At 31.3% G+C, this 16,374-nt stretch overlaps 9 protein-coding genes across 9 annotated transcripts; 2 read left to right on the top strand and 7 right to left on the bottom strand.

Annotated features, from left to right (window-relative positions):
• The first annotated feature begins 14 nt into the window (after window positions 1-14).
• Window positions 15-467, top strand: Chro.70068 (hypothetical protein). The annotated part of the gene is made up of 1 exon (XM_661784.1): window positions 15-467. One exon carries the CDS (start codon window positions 15-17, stop codon window positions 465-467), a length of 453 nt encoding a protein of 150 aa, XP_666876.1.
• Window positions 468-725: 258 nt separating this feature from the next.
• On the bottom strand, window positions 726-1,934 carry Chro.70069 (hypothetical protein). The annotated part of the gene is made up of 1 exon (XM_661783.1): window positions 726-1,934. One exon carries the CDS (start codon window positions 1,932-1,934, stop codon window positions 726-728), a length of 1,209 nt encoding a protein of 402 aa, XP_666875.1.
• Window positions 1,935-3,847: 1,913 nt separating this feature from the next.
• On the bottom strand, window positions 3,848-5,143 carry Chro.70070 (hypothetical protein). Its single annotated transcript, XM_661782.1, has 1 exon — window positions 3,848-5,143. One exon carries the CDS (start codon window positions 5,141-5,143, stop codon window positions 3,848-3,850), a length of 1,296 nt encoding a protein of 431 aa, XP_666874.1.
• Window positions 5,144-5,686: 543 nt separating this feature from the next.
• Chro.70071 (tetratricopeptide repeat domain 4) lies at window positions 5,687-6,859 on the bottom strand. Its single annotated transcript, XM_661781.1, has 1 exon — window positions 5,687-6,859. One exon carries the CDS (start codon window positions 6,857-6,859, stop codon window positions 5,687-5,689), a length of 1,173 nt encoding a protein of 390 aa, XP_666873.1.
• A 447-nt stretch (window positions 6,860-7,306) lies between these two features.
• Chro.70072 (hypothetical protein) lies at window positions 7,307-10,474 on the bottom strand. The annotated part of the gene is made up of 1 exon (XM_661780.1): window positions 7,307-10,474. One exon carries the CDS (start codon window positions 10,472-10,474, stop codon window positions 7,307-7,309), a length of 3,168 nt encoding a protein of 1,055 aa, XP_666872.1.
• Window positions 10,475-10,605: 131 nt separating this feature from the next.
• On the bottom strand, window positions 10,606-10,851 carry Chro.70073 (hypothetical protein). The annotated part of the gene is made up of 1 exon (XM_661779.1): window positions 10,606-10,851. The coding sequence occupies one exon, from the start codon at window positions 10,849-10,851 to the stop codon at window positions 10,606-10,608; it is 246 nt and encodes an 81-aa protein (XP_666871.1).
• Window positions 10,852-10,967: 116 nt separating this feature from the next.
• Chro.70074 (protein kinase) lies at window positions 10,968-11,654 on the bottom strand. The annotated part of the gene is made up of 1 exon (XM_661778.1): window positions 10,968-11,654. The coding sequence occupies one exon, from the start codon at window positions 11,652-11,654 to the stop codon at window positions 10,968-10,970; it is 687 nt and encodes a 228-aa protein (XP_666870.1).
• A 163-nt stretch (window positions 11,655-11,817) lies between these two features.
• Chro.70075 (hypothetical protein) lies at window positions 11,818-12,192 on the bottom strand. Its single annotated transcript, XM_661777.1, has 1 exon — window positions 11,818-12,192. The coding sequence occupies one exon, from the start codon at window positions 12,190-12,192 to the stop codon at window positions 11,818-11,820; it is 375 nt and encodes a 124-aa protein (XP_666869.1).
• A 973-nt stretch (window positions 12,193-13,165) lies between these two features.
• Chro.70076 (hypothetical protein) lies at window positions 13,166-15,046 on the top strand. Its single annotated transcript, XM_661776.1, has 1 exon — window positions 13,166-15,046. One exon carries the CDS (start codon window positions 13,166-13,168, stop codon window positions 15,044-15,046), a length of 1,881 nt encoding a protein of 626 aa, XP_666868.1.
• The last annotated feature ends 1,328 nt before the right edge of the window (window positions 15,047-16,374 follow it).

Below are 16,374 nucleotides of genomic sequence, written 5' to 3'. Positions count from 1 at the left end.
TATATTGGTTCTTAATGTATTGCGTTGCATCTGAATTTAGACTATATTTTCAAATCATTTTGGGATCTTGTTTAATTATATATGCATTCATTTTAAATATATCTCTTGAAAAAATACCATTTAAAGCACTACAATCACAGTTATTACTTTGCTTCGTATTCAAATCAAATCCAACTTTTATTAACTATTTATTGATATTCTTCTTCATTCTTTTCGATTCTGTTACTTTATTTGAATCAAAATCTGGATTTCTTGCATCATTTTCATTCGTTGCTTGGATGATATGTATTCCATCAGCTTTTCTAATTAGACCAATTTGGATTCTTGAAAATTCTTTGGATTCTAATTTTTACTACTTTTTAACTTTAGCTGGTAATTTCTCCATTATTATTTTTATTGGCGAGTGGATTAAATCACTTTTCAATAATTTAGTTAAATACTCCCCAAATCCGGATAAAGTTAGTTAAATATTAATATTAATCTCTTATCTTTAAAAGTTCATTTTTTTTCCATTATCAAAATTTTACTATTATAAATACAAATTAATATATAAGAGAAAAAAATGTGAGAAAAAATTAATTAAATTCTAATTTTTAAATATATTGTCGTCTAAGCAAAATATGATAAAATATCTCATTAATGGATTACATTCTTAAATAATAACTCTTTACTTTTATTTATCTCATTATTTCTAAATTCTATCATTTTTCTTTTTTCGTAATGATTTATTCCTCATTCTCATTTTGAACTATTCCACTCTCTGGATCAACATCATCCTGATCTATGATACCTTGTTCATTAATTGCTTCGTGATCCATCTCTGACTCATGATCTCCTTCATAACCATTTGGACTGTCTTGCATGCTCATATCTCTCATAGGAGGATCTGCAATTTGAGCTGCAGTATCTTCATGTACATCATTAAATGCCAAAGTATTCTTTGGTGCATGTCTCTTCTTATGATGAGATCCTGAATGTCTCTTATTATCATTATTAATAATATCAACCATTGACATTGTTCTACCAGAAATAACAAGAATAAATGAGATAATGATTGTAATAGTTATATCACATTCAAAAAAGATGACACCAAATACAAAGAACAATGCAACAGAAACAATTTCAGAAAATCTCCATGGAGCTTGTTGACCAATAGTTACAAGCTTATTTGCAATAATATTCTTAACAAATGGTATTGTACCAACAGTAACTAAACAACCAATAGATAATATGAACTCAGAGAAACTCTTTGATTGTACTGATAAAAAGAATTCAGGCTCAAATATTATAGTTGCAAATAACAAAGCAAAAACACCACAGAAGACTTGAACATTATAAAGTTTATTTGCATCTCTTTCAGTAACATGAAGTGCTTTCTCCAAACATACAGCTCTGAAAATTGCAGATGAAATAGCATACAAAATTGAAAGTCCCAATAATGTTGGCGGTACCAAATTTGTATCAAAACATGCTACTATATATGATAAAGCAGTAATCAATACAGTTTTAAATGATAATAAATTTCTCTGATCACAGAATAAATATCTGAATATATGATGTAATACCACAGCCAATGCTAAAATACATGGATATACTGCGATAACTGGAGTAGATTTTAATAAGATATTTGCAATAGTAAACATTAATAAATATACACCAACTGGTACAGCATATTCACTAAATCTACTCAAAGTCTCATCCTTAACCTTTCTTAAATCGCATCCTCCTAATACATATGCCAACATCATACCAACCAATAATTGTGAAAATGTAACTCCAATAGGATATGGAATCACATCCAACAATAATCTGTACATTATGAACATATTACATAATGTAATGAATATGAATAGACTACTTAGTGATAAGATTGCACTATTTTCATATTTTTCACGTAAAGTTCCCAATAAGGTTTCTGAATGTTGATTATCCATTTTGAATGAATCCAATGATTATATCCTTATTTGTTTAAAATCTGATTGATCTATTATTTCATAAAGGAGGTAAATAGTATTCAGGAAATATTGTGTATTCTTTTTCCTTTTTTTTTTCTTTTTATTTCCTATCAATTACTCCTTACTTTTGATCAGTTTTAAATCCTATATTTATTTTCTATATGGAAATAAACATCTTTATATTTTTTCCTCAATAGACACACCCATATACTTACACCATGTGTTCATATAGGTTTAGTCTACCCCCGAGATCTTTATCTCTTACCCCCTATTCCCATGTATTTCTATTATATTTGTGTGGTCAAAACGTCATACTTGTTGCATGTCTCATGTCTACTTTATATTAATTAAATTAATTATTTAAAATTCCGTTTTAGACGTGTGCATGCGTCTCCAACAAATAATTAATAATAATCACTACATATAGAGAGATAGATGGTTCATTTGGAAGTAATATTGTTGTAGAAGGATGATTTAGTAGTTGATGATGATGATTTTTACTANTAATTATGATTAATGATTTATNTGTTGAACTTGTGGTGGTGGGAATTTAATTGCATGTATAGTTGCGAATTATGGCGCAAACTTTTCATTTTCCCACTAATGAAGTACTTAAATTATATATTTCTATAATTTTTTATATTTCAATATTACTAATGATAGAAAATTAGTTATTGTATTAGTTATTGCCTGCAATCTAGTAATACTATTCATTAAGTGACATAATTGGGGAGAAATTCTAAATGATTTAGCAATATTTTCTTTGTAAAAGAAAAAGTGGTGCGACCCTTCTTATATACTCCGGAGAAATACTCTCAAGTTGCTTTAAACATTTTGCATGCATAATAATATTATTATGTGGACACACAGTGGCGCTGGCGGCATTTGTTTGAGTTAAAGTAATATTTATCACAATATGTAAACAATGTTAACAAATGATTAGTGTATAAAAAAATGAATTAATAATCTGAAGGGCAACGATATATAGATAGGAAATGTGTGTTTGGAATTCTATATAAGTTTGGTGTAGATATGATTACCAAATATAACTAATGATGACAGGTGTCTGACTAAAGAGTATAGAAAATTATTAGAATATGTATATGTAGCTATAGCCTTAAAATAATAAGTAATGCAAAAGCTGCCATTACTTATGTTAATATAATAATATTAGGATCTGCCCATCTTCTTTTCATGAATCATATGATATGAGAACAGTCGGGGCGATTCTCCTTTTAGTTTTAGCAGGAAGAGGAATTTGGTTGTCAACCTGATCTGAAGTAGATATATTATCAAAAATAGCAGTAATTTTCTCAGAAACTACTGAACTGCTAGGGTTGTCATTAATTGGAATAGGTACACTTTCATTATTTTTGAATGAATTTTGATCAATATTTTCATCATTTTCAGAGTTTTGTGAAATTTTTTCTTTGGATTCTATTATCGTACTGTGAATACTAGTATTCGTAGGGACAGATGAAGGAATAAGAACCTCTCCAAGTTCTCCATCTTCAAAAAAGATTATTGTAATATATCCATCAGATGATGCAACAGCTAAAGTATGGCCATCACTACTCCAAGAGGCATCGTTCATACCTTGGAAATGAAGACCTCTAATACATACAATTGGATGAAAGTGTTGAGTATCGTATATGTTTATAGTTCCAGCCAAAGTAATCACAGAAAAGATATATCTAGGAACAACTTCTCCGTGATTTCCATTTTTTGAAAATATCCAGCTATCCTCACCTCCTTGTGGAGTTATTCTTTTAAAGAAGAACTGATTTTGAGAGGTATTTGAGGATTTCAAAGGACAAAATGTAACAGGGTTAAATCTTATTGAAGATGTTGTACCATCAGGAGATGGAAGTACTGCCGCTGGAAATGAATATTCATCTCTTAAAAATATATAAGAAACAGGAAAATAGTACTTGATTGTTCTTATTATCGCCATTATCACTATCTGTTTCTTGATTTAACAAGTATTGTCCTGTAGGAACTACAAGCATTTCTCCCTTTGGAGACCAATCCAGTCTCCTAAAAAAGCTAGTAGTAGCAGATTCAGCTAAAAATAGACATCTTCTCTTTATATTACTATTACTACTTGAAAGTTTGTTATTATTTGGAGTAGCGCAATCACCAATAACCAATTCTGAATTCATATCAATGTCTAAGTTACTTTGTTTCTGTTTTGAACAGTTATCCAATACCTCATATTTTATGGTATGATGCAATTTCCAAGACTTTACATCCGATTTATTTGTTTGTTGACTAGCTGTATTTTGAACAATTCCCAGATCGCAAACTGGGGTTGAAGATTCAGATGGTGACACCAATAATACTGGAGTTCCTGATGTTATATTTTGGGACTCAATTCCCGCCTCTTCCTTAGGCTGTTGCTCCCCACAATTTGTAGTGCATGAAGTCATTTCCATGCCGGTATGTACATTAATTTCTGTGCATGCACTCTCTAAATTCCCGCCCATTTTATTGTTAATTTCCATCTCGAAATCCTCCTTTGGAGAAGTTTTTGTATCATTTATATTTGAATTCGAATTAGTTATTGATTTGTTTTTCTTTTTTGTTTTGCTGGTTTTGCTCTTCCAAATGCGTACAGTTTGATCAGAGCTTTGAGATGCAATAAACTCATCTTTTGGATCCCAACTTACACCCATTACTATGTGAGTATGTGCATCTAATTGACGCAAAAGCTTTCCAGTATAAACATTCCATATTGTAACACGATCATCCTCTGTCCCCACAACAACTTTGCAATCATCTGGTGACCAGCTTAAGGAAATTACTGGAGCCATACATCTCATTACTGTTATTCTCTTCCAATATTCAGGGAATCCTAGAACATCTTCAGAATTGTGACCAAAAGCCACCTGTTGTTTCTCTGTTGTTGGCTTCCATATACAAAGTGAATCATCTTGACCTCCAGAAGCAAGTAACTCACCACTCGATGAAAATCTTATACAATTTACTTCTTTTTCGTGCCCCAACAATCTTGATAAAATTTTTAATTTCCACTCAGCTTCTCTAGTAATTTCCCATATATGAATGAATTCATCAGCTCCTGCTGTTGCTAGTCTTGAAGTTCCTGGCTGAAAATCTAAAGAATAAACCCTATCTGCAAATTTACTATCTTTAGAATGCCAAATGATTTGAGGGGTTTCTACTTTCATTGATCTTGCTTTTCTATATCCAATATAAAAAAAAAGATTAATGAAAATTTTCACTCCGTTTCAAATTCGATTATGTGGGGTATATTTTGGGAACTGTTTCTTTAATAAACTCTTAAATAATTCTATTTCTCTTTGAATTTTGGACTTAATTGACATATAAATTATCTGATCTCCTCAATCAATTCTCACCTGATTTCTATATCACCAATTTTTTCCCCAATTTTATTTTATTGATAATTTTCCTTTCATAAATTATTTTTTCTTAAACCCTGTTTTTCGGTACCTTAAAATATTATTAATTTAGGCGCCAATACCGGTGTTTATTAAATTATGATTTTCATAGAAAATTTTTCAAGTAAATGCAAACATTATTAAATTAATTAATAAGAAATGTTAACTAATAAAATAAAAAATGATAGTGATAAAATAATAATATTATTGATAATAGCCTAATTATTATAATCATTAATTTTTTAAATATCCCTTCTCATTAAAAAATCCTCCCCACCAACTATTAAATACTATTTACCATATATATTTAAATCAAATCAACAAGGGATCTCTAACTACATTGTAAGTTATTTTAGAAAACTCCTCAATGCATGTAGAGTTCTTTGCGATAATGTGAATTGTTGGAATTTTGGGAATGTATCGTACCACATCTAAAATCTCACGTATTGATTTTTCAATAGAAACTTCCCATACTGTGTTATGGTGAGGTGGTCCGGGCTCATAAAATACTGATACTGTCTCCCAGTTATATCTTCCATTAGTGTCCCAAGGCAAGGTTCTGTCTTTTGGAAACATTACTTTAAGATGATCACCCAATGTTGAACTCTCTTTAGCTCCACATATAAACTCGCATAGCATTGGCTCATCCAATAATATTAATATTGGATATACCAATTCATTCTTTAAGCACTTTATCTCATGATTATAAGTATGTATAACATCGTAAATTGCTTCTCCCAAAACATATTTCCTTTCATTAAGTATATTGTCTCTTTTTTGTAAACTTTCATTCTTGCCACCATCTCTCTTTTCAAGCTCTTCACGCTCTTTTCTTCTCTTCTCAATCTCAGAAAGTCGTTCCTCTAACTGGGATTTAAGCTTTAATAACTCAGGGTTCTCTGGCTCATACTTTAATCCATGTAATGCAAAATTCAAGGCTTGTCTATATAACTGCATACACATTGAAGCTCTACATCCTCTATATGCTGCCTTCACATTCTTTGGGTTCTCCTTCAAAGAGGCTCTACAATCATCAACACAATCTACATATCTTTTCAATAACAAATACACATGTGCTCTATTTGAATATAATAAAGAGTTAGTTTCCTTATCTGTACTTTTTTGTTCTATACCTTTTGTGTATGCTATAATTGCATCTTTATATCTCACCTTTCCATCTTGAAAGTATTCATTTCCTACCGTCCTGAATTGTCTAGCCAAACTTTCTGGGGTCTCATCATCATATACTAAAGCTTGTAAAGCTTGGATATGAGGATTATTAGGATCTAATACATCTTCTCCCATAAACAAAGGAAACTCTTCACCCTGATACTTCTCTACCAACTTTTTTACAGCTTCTGGGTTTACTTCCCAGTCAATATCATCATCCTCTTCATACAAGCTTACACCACCAACACTTCCTTCATCAGTTGTAATCATCTGAGGTTCACTTGAATTTGTTGAATTATCTTCTAACTTTTCCATAATTCCTCAAATCTAAAATCTAACAAAAAGTTAACCAGACAATTTTTTTTAAAAAAGCCAAAAATTGCTCTTTTTTTTAAGCTATTTACTTAATATTATTATAATCTAGTCAAATTGAGATAACCCGCGCAAACCAAATGCTCCACTGCCAATATGGCGCCAAAACATGCCAATTAAAAGTCATAAATGACACTCAGAAGAACAATAATATAAAGTCGATTATGGCAAAGAATTCAAAGAAAAAAGTTACAATTTAACCAAATACTGTAATAAATATCAGTGATATTTACTATCTTTACAATTTTAAAGAATAATTAAAAAAAAAAAGTGTGGTTTTTTGGTTTATTTCTAACAAATATAATCTTTCCTCCAAATCTGTTAATTGCATGCATTTCCCGCAATTAATAAATCTTTGTGTTCTTTTTTAAGCTCCCTCTAAATTCCGTATTATCTGAAACTGCAAGATCTCACAGCATTAATTAATTTAGAAACTTGTGGATTAGGAAGTAATAATTCTCCATAGGGGAAAACATGATTTCTCACTAAAATTAAAGGAGAGCTTTGATCAAAAGTAATATGTCTAAGACTTTGTCGAACTTCAGAGTGGTCGACCTCTTGTAAAATTCTCTTTGCTACTCCTGCTATATTTAAATCAGGAGAAAGTTGCATTAGAGTTGTCTCAAATTCGCCACCACCTATATATTTACACCCATCGATCCATCTGAGATCTGAATCTGTAAAGTTCCAGCATCTAAGTTTAATCCAATCAAAAATTAGCTCTTCAAGTTTATCCGTTTTTTTGTGAGATATCATATAATTTGATTTCTCTGTTGGTATCTTCTGATTAATATTTCTTTCAGAAATAGACCAAGTTGGAGGATTATAAATGCCTCCTCCAATCGAATTTGAATCTGCAAGATCTAGTAGGTTTCTGAAATCAGTCCTATCAGTATTGCAACACTGAATTCCTGCAAAGCCAATACTTCTTTCCCGTGAAATGAGAGATTTTGCTACAGAAAATATCATTGAAGAAATAGAAGTTTTTTTTAATTCTTTCTTTGGTGAATTATCTTCATTTGAAAATGAAGGTGAAATCATCTGTTGTGTTTCCTGTTCTTTCTCTGTGATTCTCTTCTGAACTGAATCTATTCCTGACCTGAAAGTCTCAGTTTCTTGCAAATAACTGTTATTGTTAGAATCTGTATAACTTCTGCTTTGGCAACAATTCTCAAAGATCATTCCTCCATTGTTCTCTTTATTATCTTGAAATCTGGAAAATGCACCTTTTCTAAGAAAGTATAGCTCCTCCTTAACTTCATCCACTGCTTTAGGGAGTAAAAAGTTTATGAATGCTGGGCTTAGTCTCACTCTGAGTACATGAACCTGGATTTGAATTGATTCAAAGACCCTTTCTAATCTTTGACTTAATAACAAATTATTTTCTGTTATCATACTTTCATCAAAAACCACAAATAGAGGAATTGCTTCCTCCTCTATTTGGCAGCTTAAAGCATCAACAGATCCAGAAATCTTATCTAAGTTAAACAAAATATCTATTCCTGAAATTTCCTTCCAGGAAATATCCTTGACAGCTTCACCTTCAGCTACCTTTAGCTTATCTGTAAGTAATTTCTTTCCTATCATCTTCGCAAATGTTATATTTCTGTCCATTTCTGCAAAGAAAAGCATTGCTGACAATATTGTCTCTCTAACTACTAAGGAACTACTTCTCTCAAGTAATAGATGATTAGCTAAATGTAATCCTGTGATAAATGTTTGAATAGCATTTTCAAAGACTTGATCTTTTTCAAAAATATCCAAAATTTGATTAAATGATTCTTTCAAATTCACTTTTTCGCTTCCATTGGTTTGCAAACTTTGAATCTTAGATCTAAGATGTTGAGCCAAAAATTCTCTTGTATTATAATTAAGCAAACTCCTCAAGGATAAACCTCTCAACAAAAGTATTTTTGATATTACTGAAGTAAACCTTCCAGTTAGAATATCCTCTGTAGCTTTAGTTCCTGTGAAAGGTGATTCCTCCTGAGTAGAAATAGCCAGCTTAAGTTCAAATCCAAATTCTTTAAGACCCAACATTGTCTTTAATAAGCTTTCTGAAGTTAATAAGCTACTTAAACAAACTAGAGACATCATTTCCATGCAATAGTCACTTGTAATACGATGATTTACTCTCCAACTCTCAAACTGACTAATCAATTCGGAGAAACAAACAGTATAAATAGTGATATGATCCTCATTTATAAATTTTGATAAGACTAAGCTTGCTCCAGTCTTATAATCTTGTTCAATTGAATTAGTTCCTGCCAATGCAAGCAAACATGAATTGTAAGTATTCAAAGATTTGATCAGATATTGACATTTCCAAAGGATCTGAGCATTTAATAATAGCTTCTCCAATTTATGAACCCAAATTGGGGTTGAATTTCCCAGTTTTTTCTGAGGTACAAAGAATGGAACCCAGGTCTCAGGATGTTGAACTGTTTCATTAAATAACCAATTTTCCAGTTTTGAAATTCCTATATCAAGTGAAGCCACTAAAGGCAATTTAATCGCCTCATTTGGGAGAGAGGAAACTGAACCTTCAAAACTCCACCAAACCTCTATCCCTGTTTTTCCTTCTACTAGACTCACAGTACCTGTTAATATTGAACAGTAAATTATTCCTTGAAAATAGAATCTACCCTGCTGTTCATCGTGAAGATCTTTATTAGTCGAAACTACTGATGTTTTAGTAAGATTTTCCTCTTCCAATTGCGATAGACTTTCTTCTGTACGCTTAAACCATACCTGAGGTTTTATTATAGTGAACTTTGCTATCTTCTTTTCTCGCAATACCAACCTCAAATTCTCCAATAAGGAAAGAGTATGCAAATTGGCCGATCTTCTAATATCTGAATCTTCAACTGAAAAGCTATAACCCATTAATGAAATCGCCTCAACACCTTCAGGGACTTCAAATGATATTCCATTTTCCAAAAATCCTGTCAAGGAGTACCAAGAGTTACATGTTATGTTGCTCGTATATAATGAAGATGGAAATAATGGTAGGCAAGTATTCTTTTCCGTATCACAAATATACCTCATTGCTGTGTCTATTAAATCATCTTTTCCTACTATAACCCTATTACCACCTGCAATGCCTCCCTGAAATAACTTCTTATGTTCATCATCTGGTATTTGAATACAAAGCTCTGAACTTAAAAAGTTTCTCAACTTTCGACCAGATCTTCCTGATGAAGAACGACCGCATTCACATCCAAAAGCCTTTGAGCCTATATTATAAGTTCCAGACCTCATTAACTCTGGTTTTATTTCCTCTCTTATATTTTCATTCAAAACTGAAACCAATGAAGCATCATGTGATTTGCCTCTCTTCAAACTCTCACCTAATTCTGATAAAATGTTCGATTCCTCTATGTCCTCCGCCAAAAACTCCAAGTCAAGGTACTCATTTAACTCCTCATAAAAACTAACAATTCTGCTTGGCCCACCATTTCCTGCTGAGATACTCTCCTTTCTTGACTTTCCATCACATCTCAACTTCACATTCCCTACTCCACAATTCTCTGCTGATGAAGAACCTGATAACCCCATTATACCACACTTTTTTTTCTGCTCTTTCTTGCATACGCATGTGTGAGGGTTTGATTTTCCACAATTTTCCCGCCAAAAATGCCGGTATTGTTACAACGTATTAGTATGAGGAAGCAAATGTGGGGTAAATTTTACATGTAATTGCATGCACTTTCGTTAGTTTTTTTTTCCCTTAGAACAACCCCATCAGAAAGTTTTGAAAAGTGTAGAATTTCATCTTCTGGTTGTAGAAGGTCTTCTACAGCTTCATCGATTGGTTTCATTAAGAAAAGCCCTTTAAGCTGTTCAAAGAATCCCTTTCCCATGAGTATTTCATAGTCTTGGGATTTAAGTAAATCTTGAAAACGCGGTCTTTTCTTCGGGTCCATTGTAAGCATTTTTCCAAGTAGTTCAATATATTCTGAAAATAATAATAAATTAAATTAATAAGCATTTGCAACTAGTGGTAAAAAAAGAATATAATAGATCGGTTTTTTCCTCTTGATCATACTTATTAACATAAAAACCACTGTTGATATTTTAAAAACTTACCAGCACTCCAAGCAGGATCAGCAGCTAACTTCAACAAGCTCTCCTTGACAAAGCTTCTTAATCTCTTATAATCTTTCTCTTTAGGTTCATAAACCAGTGATAATGAGAGGAAAACCATAGCTAAACAGAAAACATCATTCTTGTGTAGATCAACCTCTTTTTCAAAATCCTCATATGTTTTATAGTTTGGTTTAGTTAATGCATACCTCAATTCAGGGGAAACATTTAAAGGGATATTTGCATTCTTTTTCATTATTTCTATGAACCAATGTTTAATTCTTAATGGAAGCATAAAGTCCCCAAGAAGTAGTATGAATCCCGTAGCATTTACGTATATATTAGATAGTTTAATATTACCATGGAATATCTCATAGCTTTCTAGAAAAGATAGAGCCTTAATAATCAATAAAAGATTATAATGAAGTAAATCACATGTATAATAGTAAATATGTCTTTGACCTGATAAATTTTTTATTAATGAGATTCCGTTTCCATACTCGCAGTATGGAGTTATGAGAGCTAATGCATGTCTTATCTTGTACTTTGGATGAGAATACTTTGTACCAGTAGTAGCAATTAAAGGAGCTAAACCAGATTCTTGAAAATCTCCCCCACAGTAAAGTAGAATATACCTCCATTGTCCTCTCATAATCTTCTCAGCTTCTGTTGCATCACCTCTAAGTACTCTTGCATTTTCTAAGGCTTTTGTAGCATAAAATTTTCTTCCAGTTTCAGATATTCCAACTTCTCCGTAAATCTTAAATTAATAAATAATCAGTCATTTCATTTTAATAAGTAAAATAGCTTAAAATTTAACTCACCATTTTTGCTGCAAATCTCATATCATCATTCGCAACTTGTGGAGGCTTATCAGAGCCTTCTGTATCATCATTTGACTTGGATCCTTTTTTTTTCTTTGTTTTATCATTTACTTGTGCTTTCTCCTCAGAAGTTCCAATTGCTTGATTAATAGTTTTCTTTCTTTTTGGTGGTTTTAAACCTCTAGATTTGAAAAATTTGTCCCTAGAATCATCCCATTGCTTTTGAATCCAATTCTGAAAATCTTTATCTCTCTGAACTTGTACTTTGAGCAAATGTATCCAAGGTGCATCTAATCTATGAAGATCAGGAGGTAAAGACTTTTTGTCCCACCTAAAAAGTAAAGTTGCTGACCTTAAGTTCTTCATACTTTCCTGTACTGCTTTCTTCTTATTCTATTAGTTAGATAGAATATAAGTATATATATTATAAAATAATGAATTTACTATGAACTTTCTTTAAACTTTACCTCTAAATGAATTTTAACATTTTGAGCATTTTCAAGAAAAACATTCGGATCCTCCAAATTATTTGGATTCAAATCGTTTATATCTGCCTCTTTCAAGTCTTCCATTTGCTGAGACTCAATAATTTCTTGTAAACTCTCTTCTATTTGTTTATCACAAATATTAATTTGAGAATCCAAATCTTCTCTAAAATTAGTTAAAAAGAAAAAAAACAAATAAATATTATTATAAGAAAAATCCGGTACCTTTATAATCGTCCAATATTTATAATTTCTAACATAATATCAGTAATAGATCTTTATTATTATACCAAAGAACTACCGGATTAAAAAAAAAAATTCAAATTTTCAACTTACAGTTCTGCCTTTAAAGTCTCCATTGAAGAATTTACATCATTTTTCAAGAGCCAAGATTCACTATAATAGGAATTTCCCCTAAGTCTTTCTACTGGGATCCATCCTATATCCCATATAATTTTTGTACCATAGACCCCATAATAAATAGATTCATCTATAGAGTCCATTTCTCAAACATGCAATTAATTTCAGTTTTTAATTTTCAAAAAAAAAAGCAATAAAATATCTCATAATAGATGAAATTTTCAACGCCTTAACTCACTTAATATCCATCCCTATTGGTTATTAAATTCTCAATCTTCTTCCGTTGACAATTTCATCATCACTTAATATTAAGGTGGGGCCAACTATGGGCGGGCATTGTTGGCGCCTTAGGAGATTAAATAATTTTTAAATAGTGAATGGAATGAAAATAGGAGTAAAGTTAGAAAGAAAACCAATAATAATTAAACAAATAGTTTAGGCAGGAAGAAGATTGATTTTTTTTAGTCAAGGTCAGAATTTCTTGCAAAACTATAATGGTGGAAAGTTTGGTAGAGTTTGATTACTTGAGATATAAGGATGGTCCAGATGTACCAGTGGTAGAGAATCCTCACTATTTTACCTTGATTAGATTCCTAGGATTAATTAGTAATACTAGCATGGCAATTGAGTGGACATTCGAAGATGTTCAGGCTATGTTTGAAAAGGAAGAGTTAACTGAATACTCTAGGAATCTTCATTTGAAATTACTTGGATTTTTAGGAAAAAGGTTTCCTCCTCATGTCACATTAGAAAGGAATTTGACCAAATTTTTAGATGAAAGGCCTATAGATGTTAGCGTGATATTTTGGGACAAAATGAGTTTTAATGCTGATAATCAAAGTGAAGATTTGGATGAAAATCGAGAAGACGAAGATTTAAAGGAAGTTAAGTCAGAAGAAGTTGATAAAGAAGGAAATGATAGTTTTGAGCCATATAAGGAAGAAAGTGAACTTTCAGATGTTCAATTATACAATCCATATAGAGACAATGAATATAAAAATGTTCAGAGTTATGAAAGATTGAGAACTATTAGAATATTACTAAACACTTGTATTCAAGAAAGTAAGCAATTAAGAAATATTTTTCAAGGTATGGAAAATTACTCAATGAAATGCAAGAATGTAAAACCAGGAGAATGCTTTTTTGGACTTTCTCCTCCATATGTTGGCGATGATCAATTAGGGCATCATTATTGGTATATTAATCCTCCAAATGACGAAGTAATTTTTAAATTATATAGAGAATCATCTTTAACTGGAGAGCTAACATTGCTTTCAGATAACTCAGATACATTATGTAGCACGTTCAAGACCTTTTTAAATAGTGAAGGCTTACAAGAAATTGGTCAGAAACTAGAAATCAAGTATAATGCATTAGTTGTTGCTGAAAAGGCTAAATTAAGGAAGATCAGACAAATGAGATCTATTCGTAACCAACTAGAATCATCATGGGGAAATTGTGCTCCTACTGATGAAATGCTTAGCGGAGGAAGAACAAAAAGAAAAGCCGCAATGAATATTGACTATTCTTATTCTGTTAGTGAGAATGCTACAAGAAGATCCTCCAGAATAAATAAAAATGGTTACGATTCTGATTCACTAAATTATGAGCAGAGTTCCACATTTAACAATGTTGTTAAAGATAGAAGCGATCGACTTGCTTTAAGAAATGCAAAGAAACAACAGATTGAAGAGTCTGAGAAAGATTTAGATGAATCAACTGAAGACAGTTCTCAAACTTATTGCTCTAAACCTGAAATTAATCCAGACCCAGCTGATAATGACTTGACTAACTCTAGCCAAACTCCTGTATTGCCTCCTTTACTCAACTTGGAAAACAAGAACTATACCACTCAATCTTCTAGTTTTACCTCAAACTCTTCCACCCAGGACAACAACAACAACTTAAATTCAATAACAGGTTCTGGTATTTTATTAGATACCCAGAATCACCATCCTTCCCATATACAATCGATAGATTTGGCGCCAAAACATGTAAGCATGCAATTCCCTTCAGGGGTTATTCCTGCAGTACCATCTCCATCATATAACTTTTCTTCAAGTTTACCTGCTTTTAATTTGGCTCAGATACAAAAAATGCCCCAACTTAACCAAATTTCGCAAATTCCTCAGATCCATCAGATACCACAAATATCACAAATTTCTCAGATTAGTCAGATACCTCAAATATCACACATTTCCCAAGTCCCTCAGATTACTCAAGTGGCACAAATCTCCCAAATTCCAAGTTTTCAGACAAACAGCACTGTTCCAAACAGTCCTTTAATTACCGCCAACGGTAACATCCCAACAATTACAAATTTTCCTAATCCAGGTACACCTAATATCCAATCTGAACAATATAACAAGAATTGACTCTTTTCTTTTAATTCTTGGTTTTAATTAAATCTTTGCATATATTTTATTTTCTTAGGCTAGCCTAATTAATATTATAACACACTAATTGTTTTGGCGCTCATTTTTGTTGTTTATTTTATTGAAAATTTTATTTTGTAGAGTTTAGATGGACTCTCCGAGCATAGGTATTTCGGATATTATTACAAGTAGCGAGGACTCTTATGAGGACTTCAGCTTTAGTTTTGAGCAGCTAATTACTCTGCTCAATTCCATGATTGAGAGGTAAGTTCAATTCAATAATATTGTATTTAAAAGGTCCAGTTCAGTGGGAAATTAAAGAAATGAGAGTGAAAGAGAAAGAGAAAGAGAAAGAGAAAGAGAGAGAGAGAGAGAGAGAGAGAGAGAGACTAAAAATACAAAGAATTCGTATAAAATCAAATGACTTTTATGTTTTCTCTTGTTTAGAAAAAAAGGTCTTGAATCAATTTGTGTGACAGATCGTGATGGCGTTGTAGTACTTAAAGGTAAGTAAATTTTTCAAAATAAAATGAAGATTTAATTATATTGATTACTTTCTATTTCTTTTTTTAGCTTCAAATTCTTCATCTGGCTCCAAATCTCTTCTAACAAATCCATCAATTCCTGTCATTTTTGCTAGCTTAATTTCCTCTTGTGAAAAGCTGGAAGAATTTGGAAAAGCTTCATTTGCTATTGTAAGTTTCCAAAAGCATATTTCAATGCAAAGCTCAACAATATTATACCCATCAATATGATAATAATTCACTTTTCTCTTTGTAGATTCGAACAAATAAAGATTCAACTTTCCAAATCAACTTTCATCCTTTAATTATAAATATTGTCACAAACTCTCAGTATGAAGGTAAGATATTATTTTTACTACTATAATGGAGTTTTTAATTATACAAATATATGCTATTCCTTAAATGCATTATTCATCTTATTTCAAAACAAAAAAAAACCCCAGATTTTAGTAGTAACATGTAAATTCAATATGAATCCAAATCTTTATTAACCATTAATCTTCGAATTTACTTACAGGAGAAGTTTTAGAATTAATTCCTCAATTAAAGCAACTTCTATTTGGTGTAAGAAGAATTGCAACATCAATAATTAATTCTTAAAAGAAAAAATATATGATTTCTACTATCAATATTACCAATACTAAAGAAATAATTTCATCCTTTCCCTCCTAATATTGGAAAATCTGATCATTTGACAGTAAATATGAAATCATTCTTATTAATATATAAATTTTCTAATCTAATTTCAAAATAGCTCTAAAATTTAGAAAACTTCTCGAAAAAAAACTTAATAATTACTCAAAA

This window comes from Cryptosporidium hominis (assembly GCF_000006425.1).
Source record: "Cryptosporidium hominis TU502 chromosome 7 CHRO017012, whole genome shotgun sequence".
Classification (NCBI taxonomy): Eukaryota; Apicomplexa; class Conoidasida; order Eucoccidiorida; family Cryptosporidiidae; genus Cryptosporidium; species Cryptosporidium hominis.
Note: the sequence above shows the minus strand (reverse complement) of the source record. Positions and strands in the feature narration are given on the sequence as shown.